The sequence below is a fragment of the Eriocheir sinensis genome, chromosome 37 (genome assembly GCF_024679095.1).
Source record: "Eriocheir sinensis breed Jianghai 21 chromosome 37, ASM2467909v1, whole genome shotgun sequence".
NCBI classification, from domain to species: domain Eukaryota; kingdom Metazoa; phylum Arthropoda; class Malacostraca; order Decapoda; family Varunidae; genus Eriocheir; species Eriocheir sinensis.
The window spans coordinates 7,061,013-7,076,159 of record NC_066545.1 but is presented as its reverse complement, the minus strand read 5'-3'; the positions used below and the strand labels follow the sequence as shown (position 1 = coordinate 7,076,159).

The window sequence follows — 15,147 nt, the reverse complement described above, 5'->3', positions numbered from 1 at the left end:
ATTTTCTTGGTCCACCTCCTCTGAACATTTTCTAAAAGCCTAATGTCTCCTGTATAACCAGGGAACCAAACCACAGAGGCAAAGTCCAAGATAGGGCGAATATGTGAGATAAAAACTGTCTTCATGAAATCAGGAGATCTGCAAAGGGTACCCTTTAGAATACTGTAACCAATGCCTCCAGCCTTGCCAGTGATTTCTCTCACATGCAAATGAAACTTTAGGGAGGAATCCACCCAGACCCCAAGATCCTTATACTTATCTACATCTTGTATGGGTTGCTTTCCAATAAAATACGGTAAAGGAGCAGGAGCATAAAGGAAATTCCTACAAAAGTTCATTCTGGCACATTTGCCAACTGAGAAAGATAAACCCCAAGAGCTGCTTGTGTTGTAAAGAGAGTTAATTCAGCAGCTAGGTATAATTTAAGACCATCAGCAAATAAACAAACCTTACAATTTAGTTTGAAACAACATGATTAATGTAAATGAGAAAAAGCAAGGGACCAATTACAGACCCTTGGGGAACACCACTGCTTACATCCACTCTATGACTCTTACTTCCATGGACAACTACTTGCATCTTTCTCCCACTCAAATAGTCTTTCAGCCATCCCAGCAAACACCCCCAATCCCAATACTAGGCAGCATTGTGAGTAATAATCTATGATTAACAACATCAAAAGCTTTCTTGAAGTCAGAAGATATCCACTGACATACCACTATCATAGAAATGAGTCACTGTCATAAGTAAACAACAGTTGCTCGAAAACTGATCTACCCGATCTAAAAGGTTAAGGATACCTCGAGGTTGGTGCGGAGGGTCAGGTCAGGTCAGTCGGGAAGCTGGCCTTTGTGTCGGCGCTTCCCTGATGCTGTTCCAAGTCTTCTTATGCTGCTGCTTCCATTATGTTCTTTCGTTGGCTTTCTCTTTTCCTCCACATCTCATACACTATTTCCTTGGATTCTTGTATCTTTAGCTCGTTGAAGAGTAATTGTCCTATGATATTTTCTTCATTTTCTATGTATGGTCTTTGCAGTAAAATTGTCTTTTCTTACTTCTGCATATCCTGGGCACCACAACAGAAAATGCATTAAATCCTCTACATTCCAGTCACAAAAGATGCATTTAATTAGTGTCTCCGTTAGTGTGTCTGTTTCTATCATTTAGTCTTAGATTATTTGTTCTTGCTTTAAATAATATTTGTGACGATGGTCTATTGTCGTATATTTTCTCTTCAGACATTTCCGTCTTCCAATTTTTATATATTGATAAACTTGATTTTTCTGTTAGCCTACTTCCTGCTGCCATCTCTTACTATCCCAGTCTATAATCTTATTCTTCAATTTTTCTTTCTTAATTACTCTTAGGTCAGAGTAATTTAAATTAATGTCTTTCATAAATTGCATAGTTGACTTAAACCAATAATCATTCCTTGTTGTTGCCTTTTCCTCTATGATCCTCCTCATCAGTTAATTTCTTTAATTTTCTTCTATATTTAAAAAAATTTAGCTGGTTTTGCCTTATTCTAGTCTCCATGGCGCTTGACCCAATCTCTCTTCTCAAGACTGGTCCAGTGCTGATCAAGCCGCTCCTCTGACGTCACGGCGACTCGGGGCTACGGGGCTATCTTTATTATTATAGTTATCTTTTTACAGCATTCATTTAGCTATTACGGTTATTAGTTATCACATATAGCAATGGAGGAACCTTAATGGGCGCTATAACACTCATACCGCGAACAGGTGATTAATTACGTTGCTATATTATATTATGCCTTATATGCGTCTTATTTTATTAACACGACTACCGCAAACGGGTGATTATATAGCTATCTATCGTTATTAAGGGTGGGCTGTCTGTAAAGTACTCCCAGGACAAGCTTTTCCTTCCTACCAATTGTTTCTACCCTGAGGGATTCTGTATTGATTAATGACACTTAAGATTATCCCCGACGAAGAGTGCGACCCCATCCCCTTCCTGCCTATTCGATCTTTGTGGAATAACCTTTACCCTTCAATCTCTAATTCTGGGAGAATGTGCCTGTCTGCAGTATTCATCCATGACTGTGATCGCTATCATATCAAATTTATCTACGCACGCCTTCTACGGTTTGTATAGTACACATTTAGACCTACCCCTTGCTTTACCCTACAGCTGCTATCACTACTATTACCATCTTAGGCCCCCTCTTACCTACTAAAAGAAAAAGTGCAGGACCATCTGGTACCAATATAGGTGGTTCTTGCCATGGAATCGGACCTAGGTATCGACAAATGTCCATCCATTAGCTTTACAATAGTCTGCCAACCTGCAGTTTAATGCAATAATTGGTGTTGCATTCCAGCGTTCTTAATTTCGGATGCAAGAATTGTTGTTATCCAGCGGTTCACCCGTACGTAGTAGGACACGAGGATAGCTTGTTTATTAGTTAAGGAAGTTCCCGTCTTGGTAACTTGGATGGCTTTATAATCTTGAGTAACTTGATAATCTTCAGTAACGAGGGCAACTTTTCCAACCCTAGACTCACGGACGAGATTGGATATGCGTGACCGCACTGCCCCGAAGCTGACTGGTAAACGAGCCTTGGCGTTTGATGCAGGCGGGAGATCGACTCGCCAAACCTCTGTTCGAACGAGCAAGCGAACCCCGCCTTCTTGATAGTTCAGAAAACAGATGGTTGTTTGAGTAGTTGTTAAGTGGTTTAAGTAGTGTTTAAGCAGAGGAGACTTCCTATGTTTCGGCTCACAACTTGTAAAAGGCATAACGGCATATCAACATCTTTATACTATACCTACGTGTCAGACCAGCTATATTAATTGAGTTTGTAACAATTGAATGATTTACAGGAATAGATGAAGCAATCTAATTTGATAAAGAAACAACGGTATGGTAAACCAGCCAATTTAAGTGATAGCACCAACCACGCAAATACAGTAACCATCCATACATGAATTCTAATACTCAATAGCAAAACATGAATAGATGAAAAATGTCCACTAAAACACCATTCCCGCAAAACAACTAAATAAAAAAGTACTTCTAGAGTTGAAATGGAGAATTACACTAAACAAACCTGATTAACTATCCTAAACTCATCATATTATTTCATTCAACATTAGTCTGGTTGTCATTATAGTGCTCATTCTTAATTACAAGAAACCTAGGGAAACGGGTAATTATCTCTCATTCCCTTTTTCTCTTTTCTTAACTTCTATTTCTGATTCTCTCTTTCTTTCTTACTCCTCTGTTTGACCCTTTCCCTGACAATACCGTCGCACACCACTCGTTTCTGAGCTACTTTATTTCTTTAGAGGAGATTGGATCGGCAGTAGATTAATCATTAGCTTCAATGGCCTTCCTATGTCTGTATGTATTTCTTCCTGTCTACGTTACCTTGAGCTGTGTCCTTTACTGTAGGAAGAAGAAAAAAAGATAGACTACTGTTATTTTAGAGGTGACCGGTTTACAGTTTAGCATATATTACTAACTTGAGGTGATGCTGACCTACAACTAACTCCCAACAAATTACATAAAACCTTTGTGAAGATTGAAACTTGATAACTTACTACTTGCCTTGTTAGTCCATTGCCTATTAACTTTCACCCCCAACAGACGTAGCCATTTTTTTCAAGACATGGCATTAGTATTTATGAAGTTATATGGCTAATTAATTTGCCTTTTTAATTACCTTTTTGGGACAGAGGTAGTTTGAGGTGTTGGATTTCCACAAGTTGGCATGATAGGAATGCAGTCATAAAAAGTTATATAGAAAAATCAATAAAACTGAAAAAAAAGTGTAAAAAAAGATATATCAAGCACATTATTGATGACCAATAGGATTTAAAAAAAAAAAAAAAAAAAAAAAAAAAAAGACTAGATACAGCCATGCCACCCTATAACCATGAAAATCTAAGTCCCCATCAGTCCTTCTACACAGCAATCCAAACCTTGAAGCACACTTCACACTAGGTCAGCCTGGCGTGGCGTTTACAACTTTTTTTTTACCATGACCGGTGTCTGTTGAGTTCACTAAACATCCTTCACCCATTATAGGACTCCTGGATAATTTGTCAAAATTTCCCAGCAACAACAAAAAGGTTTAGATGAACTTAATTTACTCACACACCATATGGTAGCTCTATATATATTTTAGTACCTTTTCAGCTACACTAGACATATGAATAATTGGAAATTACTGTCAGCCATACATTTAATCATTTAGTAACTTGAGATGATGCAAAACGGTGGTTTCGTTTTCTTTCCTGGCAAGGATATCTTCTCAAAACTACTTATGCACACAAAAATGAAAGTAATAAGTGAAAGACCCTTAATGATAAAAGTTCAAAAAATCTCTACACCTATAATGCTGGCCATCAAGAACAGTATTGAAGGTGGTCAGTTAATACCTACAGTATGGAATTGATATGTAACCTAACTAATTATGCATTCAAATTAATGTTACTAAATAATTCATTTAAAAAGGTTTCTAATGTTAGCTAATAAGAACAGAAGTTAGATCTCGCATCCAACAATTAAACACATCTAAAGAATTTGCATCTAATGACACTATTATACCTCTACCAGTATTCATATCTTACGAAGAAATTTTGAATCTAATGAAAAGATACTAGTTGAGTTATTCAATTACAATTTAAGCACTTTCCTCCATTATATTATAATAAGGACAGATGTCACCGGACTATTATGTACACAAATTAAATACAAACACCTACCTCTACCACTAATCACTACAAGCAGCACTACAGTACAATCACTTACCTCCAGTAGTAAGGGAAGGTGTGTTGCCTGTCCTCAGGTGACACACACCACCACACACTGGCTGCACCTCTTCCTAAGGCAGCCATGGCTTTGAAGGGAGTGTGAATGGTTATGAATGAAAAGGAGATACATATGTATAGGTAGAAATTTTGTTGGATGTATGTGGCTATGCCATTGTCATTCATCTCTAGATCATTGTATGTTAAAAGAAGTGAAAATTGTAGCATCTATTAATCTTGCACAACAAACATGGTTCATTACAGTGTTAAAACAGCCATGTCTCTTTACAACTTAAATTTTCATGAGGAATTTCCCCACACAAGACATTTATCAATCACTATGATCTTGGTACAGCTGTTGGCTACCTGCCATGCACTAATTAGACCACACCTGAAAGCTGTGCACCTGTCCTCCACCTGCCAGCCTCACGTGTGCTGCGCCAGCCTCCATGCCACATCTCCAGGATATTTATCATATATAGTTTGCATGTAATGGTATTTTATTTTTATCTTTTGGGGGAACAGTCTGAAAGAGTCTATGCAATGATTTATTATATAACACAGTACAAATAATTTGTGTTCCGATGGAAACGATACTATACTGAGGCCACATACTAAAAAGTCACCATTGCAGTTGTTTTCTGGAAGCCTTAGCAAAGATCTGCATCATAATCCAATGACATGTTTGTATAATATCCTATATCTTTAACAGACCAAACTAGTTAATCCCAATGCAAACATTTTTTATACTCCTCTTCAAAGAATGTGAGAGATGAATGATTCCAGATGGCTTAAATATTAGTTATGATACAAGTGACCAGTTTTCACCACATGGGAGTAACCTAGTTCTGCTGTCTATCTGTCTGTCTGTCTGTCTCCTCACACACCTGCCTCAGCCTCCTCACACCTTCCAAGATGAGCATTTACTGGGACGACCATCATTAGGAACAAATAAAGTATCACCGGAATGGAGTTTCACTGGTTTTGGTGTGTGTATGTAGCGCGCGCACACACACACACACACACACACAGGTACTGCTGGTCTGCTCCTCACCGCACAAGCAGGTGGGGCGCAGGAACTATTGAAAAGTGTTCTACAAGTTCAAAACACTTGCTAATAAAGAATAAAATGGAAACAGAATGAGTGAGGAGGCTATAGTTTTCTGGTACAAAAATAACCTGATATATGTATTAGTCTAACCAAGTGAGATGCTGGGGGGTGTTGGCGGTGCGCAGCCCAACACCACCTTGGATCTACCATAGTCCAATTTTTTGTCACTAAAAGACTAATTCATTTGACTTGTATAGCTATGAAAAAAATATCAAATACAGTGATGTCCTTTCCAGCAAGGTCAGTAGTTTTATCATACATGTGATCAGCAGAAGACTAAGTCATCCTGGCTTGCACGTGGGATACACTGAATACCAGACCAATAAATGCTGCTCATTCGCCTCAGTGGTCCGTTCATTAATGCCAACACGCTCCGTGGTCATCTCTATACCAACATTCACACAGATGGCAAATAAAATCATAAATTACAAAAAGTTTTGTGTTTACTGAGGTCGCAAGTAAAGACATCACCTACGAGGTAGGGTAAGTTATATAATTAAATTTTGTGCTGCAATTTGTCCCCTGCTTCCTATGGAAAACTGATTAGCTATAATCTAAGGTTATTTGACAGTTTTGTGGAAGTCAAATTAGGCTCATTCTATGGGTCAGCAACTGAGATATAAGCCTGATGAAAGGACCCCTTCCTCCCCTCCCTAACATTGTGAACATAACATGGGGTTGGTTGACACACACACACACACACACACACACACACACACACACACACACACACACACTGCCACTCGACGTGCTCTTCTCGCCCAGCTTTGCGCTCAGAGACTCGGCCTCCACACGGATGGTGACTAGTGCACTGGCCTGCTGCTGCCGCCACCTCTCGTCACTACCCGCTCACTGAGGTCAGGCTAATCGAGCAGCTGACCAGCCAGCGAGGACCCAAGGCCGGCCTCGCACGGCGTCCGTGGCGGTGATTGTTGGTGCAAAACAAAAAAAAAAAAAAAAAAAAAAATGCTGATGAACACCACAACACTAAACCTGAGCTATGCGGTATACGTATAATTTATACATGAGTTCCGACTGACACTACTTTATCACAAGATCACACATTTCCACTCCAAAGATTTGCAATCTAATCAAAATTTTCAGCACTGACAATATTTTAGGACAAAAAATACTCAAACACAAATGAAAAAAAATCCTTACAGACACAATGTTGATCTTGTCACAAATTGGAAGCACCAGACACACAACATCAGATCTCTTAAAATATTTACCTTTGGTGTTTGAATCTTAAGCTTCACTGGTACACTTAGATTTCAATCTTTTACACACCTTGAATTGGGTGAAGTGAACAATTATGTAATGTCATTGCCCCACAAAGTACTTGGGGAGTAAAACAAATATAAAAATTACAAATAAAAATGCATGAAAAGCTGCTTCTTCTAGCATCCAAACTTTTATAATCTTTGCGTTATGTGTTCTGCCGCTTGCCGCTGGTTGGCATCTTGCAGCGGCCGGTCAAAAAAAAAAAAAAAAAAAAAAAAAAAAAAAAAAAGTGATCAGATTCTCACACCACAGGCAGTTCTTACATATACAAGCAACTATACCACATAAATATTACAACAGCTCATTTCTTTCTGCAGTGTGCTCATTTCATGCCAGTATTTTTAACCTACATTTCCATTACTCATCATTTCCCTTTACGATTCAGCAGTCAAAAAGATGGCCAAAGGATGACGTTATTGGTTATTGCAAGAATTTGATCATTGGAACTGTGCAGTAGTAGTAGTAGTAGTAGTAGTAGTAGTTGTTGTAGGAGTAGTAGTAGTACTTTGTTTCGTACGTATCAGTCTTTTTGTACCCGATGCTGGCAAACCTCGGAAGGTGTGGCTCTTACTTGCATCGTAATGAGGGCTGTGGTAACTTAAAATAGATCTGGCTGTGGCAATGCTGTGTGTCAGGGGATAAAAGGGAGGAGGGCAGGGGAAGGGAGGTGAGAGGAAGGGCTGATCGATTACTTGACACATGACACGATGGGGGTGTGGGGGGCTGCTGGAGGAGGAGGAGGAGGAGGAGGAGGAGGAGGAGGTAGGCAGAGGGTATGACGGGTGCTGAATGAGTGACTTGAGTGACTGAATGAATGACAATGCGTGAATCCGTTAATGAGTGCATGAGTGAGTGAGCCTCCTGACCTTGCTGTACAGAGAGGTAGCTGAGAACGGTATGACACTGTATTGCATCTGATGTGGCTTGGCAATGGAGGGATGAGGATGGGGATGAGGATGAGAGTGCTAGTGAGCTGAACACCACTTGAGTCAGGCAGAGACCCAGTGGCAGGGTGTCAGGGAGGAACAAAAAGGCTCTTCATGGCTTTATGTATTCCTGGGAGGTTTCGTCGCCACCAGGAGGAGGTTAGTCAGCACTTGAAACACATGTGAAGTAGCACCCTATACGCCTTTCCTCCGTGCCACCCTGCCACTGGATCGAGTATGGAATCCCACAACATTGGGTTCTATGGACACGATAAAATGAGGATCAATGCACCAGTTAAATAAGGAACCCCATGTGACAAGAACTTATAGAACTGTCATAAAAGTGGTGGTGTGTCAGTACCAGTTCAACTCCCTTTACTTCTTCAGGTAACTGAGTCAAATTACCACTCGTGACCCTGAAATCTAGACTGGATAACCCACTTCCGCATAGGGACAGAGGCAATGGTTAGAATATGGTGTTTCTGCTCACTAGGAATGAATCATGATGGAATGGGAGGGACAAGGGGAAGGGGAGTGGTATGATCTGATGGGGATAAGGGAGGGATGATGATGTGGGGAATGAGTGGCGATGGTGCTGGTGGTGGTCAGACAACTAATAAAAGGTGAAGCAGGTGGAGGAAAGACTAGGCTACCTGAAATGGGCCTACCTAATGAGCACTTATCTGTAGCACCTCCAAATAGATTTGTACATTGTGATAATCAAATTGCTGTTTTGAGAGAGAGAGAGAGAGAGAGAGAGAGAGAGAGAGAGAGAGAGAGAGAGAGAGAGAGAGAGAGAGAGAGAGAGAGAGAGAGAGAGAGAGAGAGAGAGAGAGAGAGAGAGAGAGAGAGAGAGAGAGAGAGAGAGAGAGAGAGAGAGAGAGAGAGAGAGAGAGAGAGAGAGAGAGAGAGAGAAAAGGAAGAAAGAGGGAGAGGAAAGGAAAGGAAACAAAAAGGGAGGAGAAATAGTGAAAATACAGGACAGAGTAGAATAGAAACCAGAAACCAAGATAGAAGAAAGTTAGATAGATGGATAGATAGAAAGAAAAAGAGAAACAGAGAGATAGAGAGAGAGAGCATCCCTTTCAAAAGCTATGATGTATGCCCTGGGGGAAGGGGAGAGGACTGATGACAAGCTCTGTATTGTGCTTGCCTCCTATGTAGTATTAAAAAAAGTTCTGCCATTGGGGGAGTAATGGGGGGTGGGGGGCTCCAGGGGGGGGTCGCTGAGGCTCGGCACTTCTCTAGGCGCACAATTCCCAGTGCCCCCGACTGGATTTGTTGTCCTGGCAAATATTGAGGTCATCGATTTCAACATGTTCCATTTTCAAGACTGGGGTTGTGACTGTAGGGACGAGAGGTGGGTGGGTATTTTTTTTCTTCTTTTTTATTTTTGAGGGGGTGGGGGAGTAAAGGAAGGGCATTTTTTATTTTCGTGGGGTGGGGAGGATTACAGAGTGGGTGATAGGTTTGTGGGTATAGGGGTAACTCTTTTATATGGAGGGGGTTGGATATGTGGAGGGAAGGGCATTTTGTTGTACAGGGAGGAAAGGGAAAGGAGAGGTGGGTTGGGTTGGTGGGGGAAGGGCTATGGGGTGGGTGATGGGTGTAGGGGGAACTTATTTATAGGGAAGGGTGGATAAGTAGATGGGAGGGAAGGCATTTTCTTTCATGTTTTGGGGGAAGTAAGGGAGAGGTGGGTGGGGAGGGCTATGGGGTGGGATGGTGGGTGTAGGGGTAACTTTCTGTAAAGGTGTATAAGGGGAGGGGAGGACATATTCTTGTACGGGTAGGAAGGGGAAAGGAGAGGAAAATGAACCATATTGAAGTCATGCCTCATGGATCCCTGTGACAGATGAGCATGGGCACTTTATTTTCTTTGTCTTCTTTTCTTTCTCGTTACTTTTTAAACTTCTTTTCCTGTTGACAAGATGGTACTGCAAACTATACTTTATCTTGTGCTTTTAGCTGTACTGTAGTAATCAACCAAAAAAAATATATATATGCAAGTAACAGGCCTATGGTTCAGCTCACTTCTACCTAAGCCGATAACTTCCACTACCTTGTACATGTTAAGTAGTGTCACTACAATATTTACAAATAGAAATGAGCACAAGACGTTTCTCAATACATTAAATTATTGTACAAAATGTATTCCAACCCTGTGTACATGTTAACTTGTACGATATCTTAAAAACTACAATAAATGAAGGGGGCATTTTTAGGATAAGGGATCCAACCCCAACTGGCTGGAGTAATCCACAAACATTCTGAATTCTTAAGAAGGCTTACATCCTATGTTGTAATAGAATATGAGTCTTATTGACAATCCCAAATTCAGTTACATTACCCTATGTAAGGCAGGGGAGGCTGCCCCTGTGATCAAGACAACTACTGCACTGGAAGGGAGAGCAACCGATGGCATGACAGTCACAGGGGAGCAGGGGGAACACCTTGGGGAGGCAAGGAGGGGAGACAGCCTCCCCAGCCTACCAGTTCATAATGCAATCATCCATAATAAGAAAGAAAACAACATGGTGTACATGATAAAAATCCTACTGACAAAATAATGACTGGTTATCATGAAGTAGCTGAGTTAATGTGCTCTTGGCAGAGGATGAGGGAGTTGGCATAGGAGCATTCAATCTCTTTCCTTTCTTTCTTAGACCCTTGAGCTATCATACATATGCAGCACGGGAGATGCGATGCAAAAAGTTTTCACTCATTATACAAAAAAAGGAACGAGGTAGTATGATAAAATTAGGAAAACAAATCAGTCGAAAAAATTCAAACATTCACTCATACATGGAGTGTCTATAACAAAATTCATATCTATCATTTATCTGTAAAATAATTTCTTTTATGTGTATACTGGGGGTAGGGGGATGCATTATGATGACATGAGAGAGGGAAGGAGAGGTGAGACTATGATGAGAGAGAAATTAAGAACAGGAGCAAGAGTGTGAGTGAGAGAGCAAGAAAGAGTAGAGAAAGAGAAATAGAGAAACAGAAGTAAAGAGTAAGAGAAAGAAAGAGAATGAGAGAGAATCACCTGTCTCCCTAGGTGGCTTGGGTGGGATGAGCGAGGCCGTCTGGAGGTAGTACAGGAACTACAAACAGAGTAACAGCAAACACTGACAGGAATGCTGAAGGAAGGATGGAAGGAAGGTGGGAAGGAGATGGAACAGAGAGAAGGGAGAGAGAGGAGGAAAGCAACAACATTATGACATTAGGGAAGAAAAAGACAAATACATAAGTGGTACAGAAAGAAGAAAAGGTGAAGTTAGAAGAGGTGGAAGGTGTGGCCAAGGTGGCAGTTTTGGTGGTGGTGGTGATGGTTGAGTGTTTGGGGGTTGGTTGGGTGGGATGTCTGGCAGGCAGGCGCTGTGGAGTGTAGTGTTTGTACAATGAGCTCCCTGAGAAACAGAACCACAGCCCCTGCCAACCCGGACTCTTGTCTAAAATATATATATAGTATATGTAAAAATTTTCATATAGGAAAAAAAACAAAAAACAAAAAAAAATATGGGGTTGTTGTAAAAATGTGTGGGGGAAAGGGGTGGAAAAAAATATTAGGAAAACAAACCCAAATGTGAAAACCATAAAAAAAAAAGGTTTTGGAGAATGAAACAACAGGTCCCTTGCCCCACCTGACCTGTGCCCTTTATGAGGTAGAAATTATGTGCACGAAGCTGGACTGATGCTCCGCTGCCCCTCCAGCACCACCCCGGCCCTCCACTGACTGAATGCAAGTCATGAAAAAATTATATACATAAATTTGTCAACAAAAAATAATGATAAAACTCAAGAGGTGGGGAGGAGGAGGGATGGGGATTGTATATACATCAGACATTTTGATAAAAGTGAGGTATATATACATACATTTGAAATAAATCTCTTTTTAAATAATTTTCTATCTTTAGCATAGTTGTGTACTGAGCGATTGTGGGCCCCCTGCATGGTGGTGGTGGTTGTGGTGGTGGTGGTGGTGGTGGTGGTGGTAGTGGTGGCGGTGGTGATGGTGGTGGGCTGGGGGGGAGGGGGGGGGGCAGAGTCCCTCACCTGAGCCACTAATGGTTGGCACCCTTTCTGCTAACAAAACTAACTTAGCAGCAAGATATAAACATAAAGGTTCATAATAATAGAGACAATATCCATCCGTGGGCAACAAATACGTATATAGGGTATCTCCTCACACTGTCATTTCCTGGAGCTCCACACAGTAACTGAGGTAAAAGCCTGAGCTAAGTTTCTTGCTTGGGAGGAAGGGGGTTCACATCACTCTGCACACCCAATCTTCTGCTCATCAAAGCCACTCATTCAACCGCATCCCATTCTCAGTTCCGGGCTTTGATACAAAGCCATGAGGGGGTCTAAGGTGAGCCGAGAGCAGTGGTCTGACTGCACAGAGTGTTGCAGGGTGACTTATGACAATCTGTACAACTGCAGATTGAGAAAAGCACTGAGATTGTTTCAGTAGTCCTACCAGGGATTAAGTTAACCAGTGTATATAGTTAGTAAATGGAATATGATTTGTACTAAATATTAAAATAAGTCTTATGTATGAAACTCCCGCCTCAGACAGTCAGCTCCATCACACACACAGGAGAGCGGCCAGGCTGAACCCCCACCGTGATGCTACGAGAAGGCTCCATCACACACCAGTGGTGCCAAATACCTTCCCTTGCAAACACACATCTTTTGCCCTGAAGGTTTGAACAATTTCATCATAAGGCAAATTAGCACAAGTGGCTGCCTAACATGTAGTATTTAAGGGCTGTCACCAGCAAACAGCACTAGTAGATTCAACTGTTATGTTTTGTAGCAATAACGAGTTTCATCTGACAACAGTTTGAGTATTTTTTTTTATCATTTGGTTAAGCAATCCACAACTGTGATGCCACACTGGTGGAGGTCAGGGCTCACACAGTGGCTGGTGCTGCCAGTGCTGCTGGGAACTGGGGTAGAGGCAAGCCCGAGCTCTGAGAGGAGGACGTTTGCACTGCCCAAAATTACTGTCACTCAGCCCGAGCTCTAAGGCAGTGCTGGCAGGAGTCAACTTTAGTTGCTTGGCACCTTGTGAGGCCACAGCACTTGACTGCCACTTGGGGCCACTGCATATGGGTGTGCAGGGCACTGAGCTGACCCAGTGCTGCCTGCCAGGGAGCCTTGGGGGACTGACTGATGGTAATTCAGTTCAGTGGCACAGCACCACTTGTCAGAAGTCTGTATGGAATGCAAAGTGAGTTGTGGGTGAAGGATCACGTGACGCGCCAAGAGTGTTTCCGCTCGCCTCTGTGCTTGACCTACACAGCAAACACGACAATTTTACCGTATATACATTTTTGCTGGTAAAATGCCTGCCATGATGATGTTACTCTTAACATAGATGGAAAACATGTATGAGATGAAGGTATAATAAATATATAAGAATGAACTATGTCAATCAGTCCAAGTTGCCCCGAAACATTCGCTGAGAAAATGCACTGAAAGCTGCAATGATTCTTACAAGTAAACAAGCTGCAGTACTTCTGGACCAACACGTTTTATGAAGTGCTACAGTCCCAACACTCTGACTGGAGAGCGACATCATTTCGTGCACCGTCGGAGAGAGTAACAGCTCCCGACCTCCCAATGATGCTGCTGCTCCTCTAACATGATCCTCCACCCACCCAATAAGGAGCTAAAAACTGTAAATGGTTCAGGTAGCTTCTGCAATATTCTAAGCGCTGCATGTGATCATTGAGTGCAGGAAAATATCTCCTGCACTGGTTGCTCTTGGTATGAATCTCCCTGACTTCAGACTGTAATGCTTCAACAGTAAAAACACAGAAATGTTACATAATACAACTGCTGCCTAAAAGTTGATTCCTCATACATAAAAGTGTTAATAACCCATTACTCTTGTACTACTTTGTTATGTAAGAACCAGCAGACAAATGAAACACACCTAAATAAAAGATGTATTACAGTCTCATATAAAAAATTATGACAAGAGATTACCATCCCTGATACAAATATGGCGACTCAATGAGGTTGTGAAGACGCGAGAAGTTGCTTTGGGGGCCATGGTGGTGGTGTGGGGTGGGGGTGGGGGCAGGCATACTGTTATTTGCCAGGATAATCCCTGATACCTTGTTGTCAGAGAAATGAGGGAGCACCTGGACACAGCTCTCTAGTCACAGTTTACACATAAAAATGACTGGAAAAAAGTTAGCATTTTGTACTCCTTTCAATAAGCCTCGGCAAGTGAACTGTATCATGACGTGCTGAGTCAGGGGGGGACGCTGAGCCTGAATTGTGTGACCGAGAGTCATATCCACAATGCTACAACGTAAACACCAAACAACAACTAGCTGTTAGTGGCTACAATGGGTGCCTGACCCAGCCCCGCTCATTTGCTCGGTGGTCACGAGTACCCACGCTGACAACATTTGTACACTTGGGTCAAGGCACACGCATCAAGTCCACTGTGGGCTGGATGGGCACAGCTGCCGCATGTATCACCGCAGTGGCTGGGCCAGGCCTTGTATACGTATCAATACCCGCATCAGACCAGAGGAGACTCTCGGTGACAGGGGCCTGCGAGGGAAGAGAGCCTGGCGGTGGCCAGGCGCCGCACTGGTTACTGTGCCATTGTCAGTGATGGTCTTGGGGAGGCCGCCCTCGTTGCCCCAGCGCCGGGGTGGTGGTGGTGGCGGTACGGGGTGGAGGCGGTGACAGCAGCAGCAGCAGCAGCGGTAGCAGTAACAGTGGCCTGCTGACTGGTGGTGTCTGTCCCCGTCCTGTCCTGTGCCGCCTCCCCCTCGCCCTCCACCACACTGAGGGTTGTTAGGTTGGTGACATTATTGAGACCATCTTGCGAGGCAGTGCTGTGGTTGAGGTGGACAGGGGAGGGAGGGGGGGAGGGGCTTTCGGGGCACTGCTTACTGACCGGCTCCGGGGGTGCTACGTGGAGCTGGTCGCTGGGCATGGCACTTCGAGCTGTGGCCCCGTTACTGCTTCCAGCACCATAAACGAGATGTTCATTCTCCTCCTCTGATCCACC

General features: G+C 42.5%; 1 protein-coding gene and 1 long non-coding RNA gene across 7 annotated transcripts in view; one reads left to right on the top strand and one right to left on the bottom strand.

Annotated features, from left to right (window-relative positions):
- The window catches only part of LOC127008140 (uncharacterized), a 22,009-nt gene extending 16,200 nt beyond the window's left edge, over nucleotides 1-5,809 (top strand). The window contains exon 3 of the long non-coding RNA XR_007760826.1: nucleotides 2,522-5,809. This is a non-coding gene — a long non-coding RNA (uncharacterized LOC127008140). The remainder of the gene's footprint in view (nucleotides 1-2,521) is intronic.
- The window catches only part of LOC127008138 (protogenin-like), an 83,626-nt gene that overhangs the window by 8,005 nt on the left and 60,474 nt on the right, over nucleotides 1-15,147 (bottom strand). For 5 of the 6 annotated variants that reach the window (XM_050879785.1, XM_050879783.1, XM_050879787.1 and 2 more), the window contains exons 21-22: nucleotides 2,528-15,147; nucleotides 801-1,066 (exon numbers count right to left, since the gene is read on the bottom strand). In XM_050879785.1, the coding sequence (XP_050735742.1) occupies nucleotides 14,725-15,147 (423 nt within the window). In that variant the 3' untranslated portion in view covers nucleotides 801-1,066; nucleotides 2,528-14,724. Of the gene's footprint in view, nucleotides 1-800; nucleotides 1,067-2,527 lie in introns of those variants that run through there. The other variant, XM_050879788.1, reaches the window with a different exon arrangement.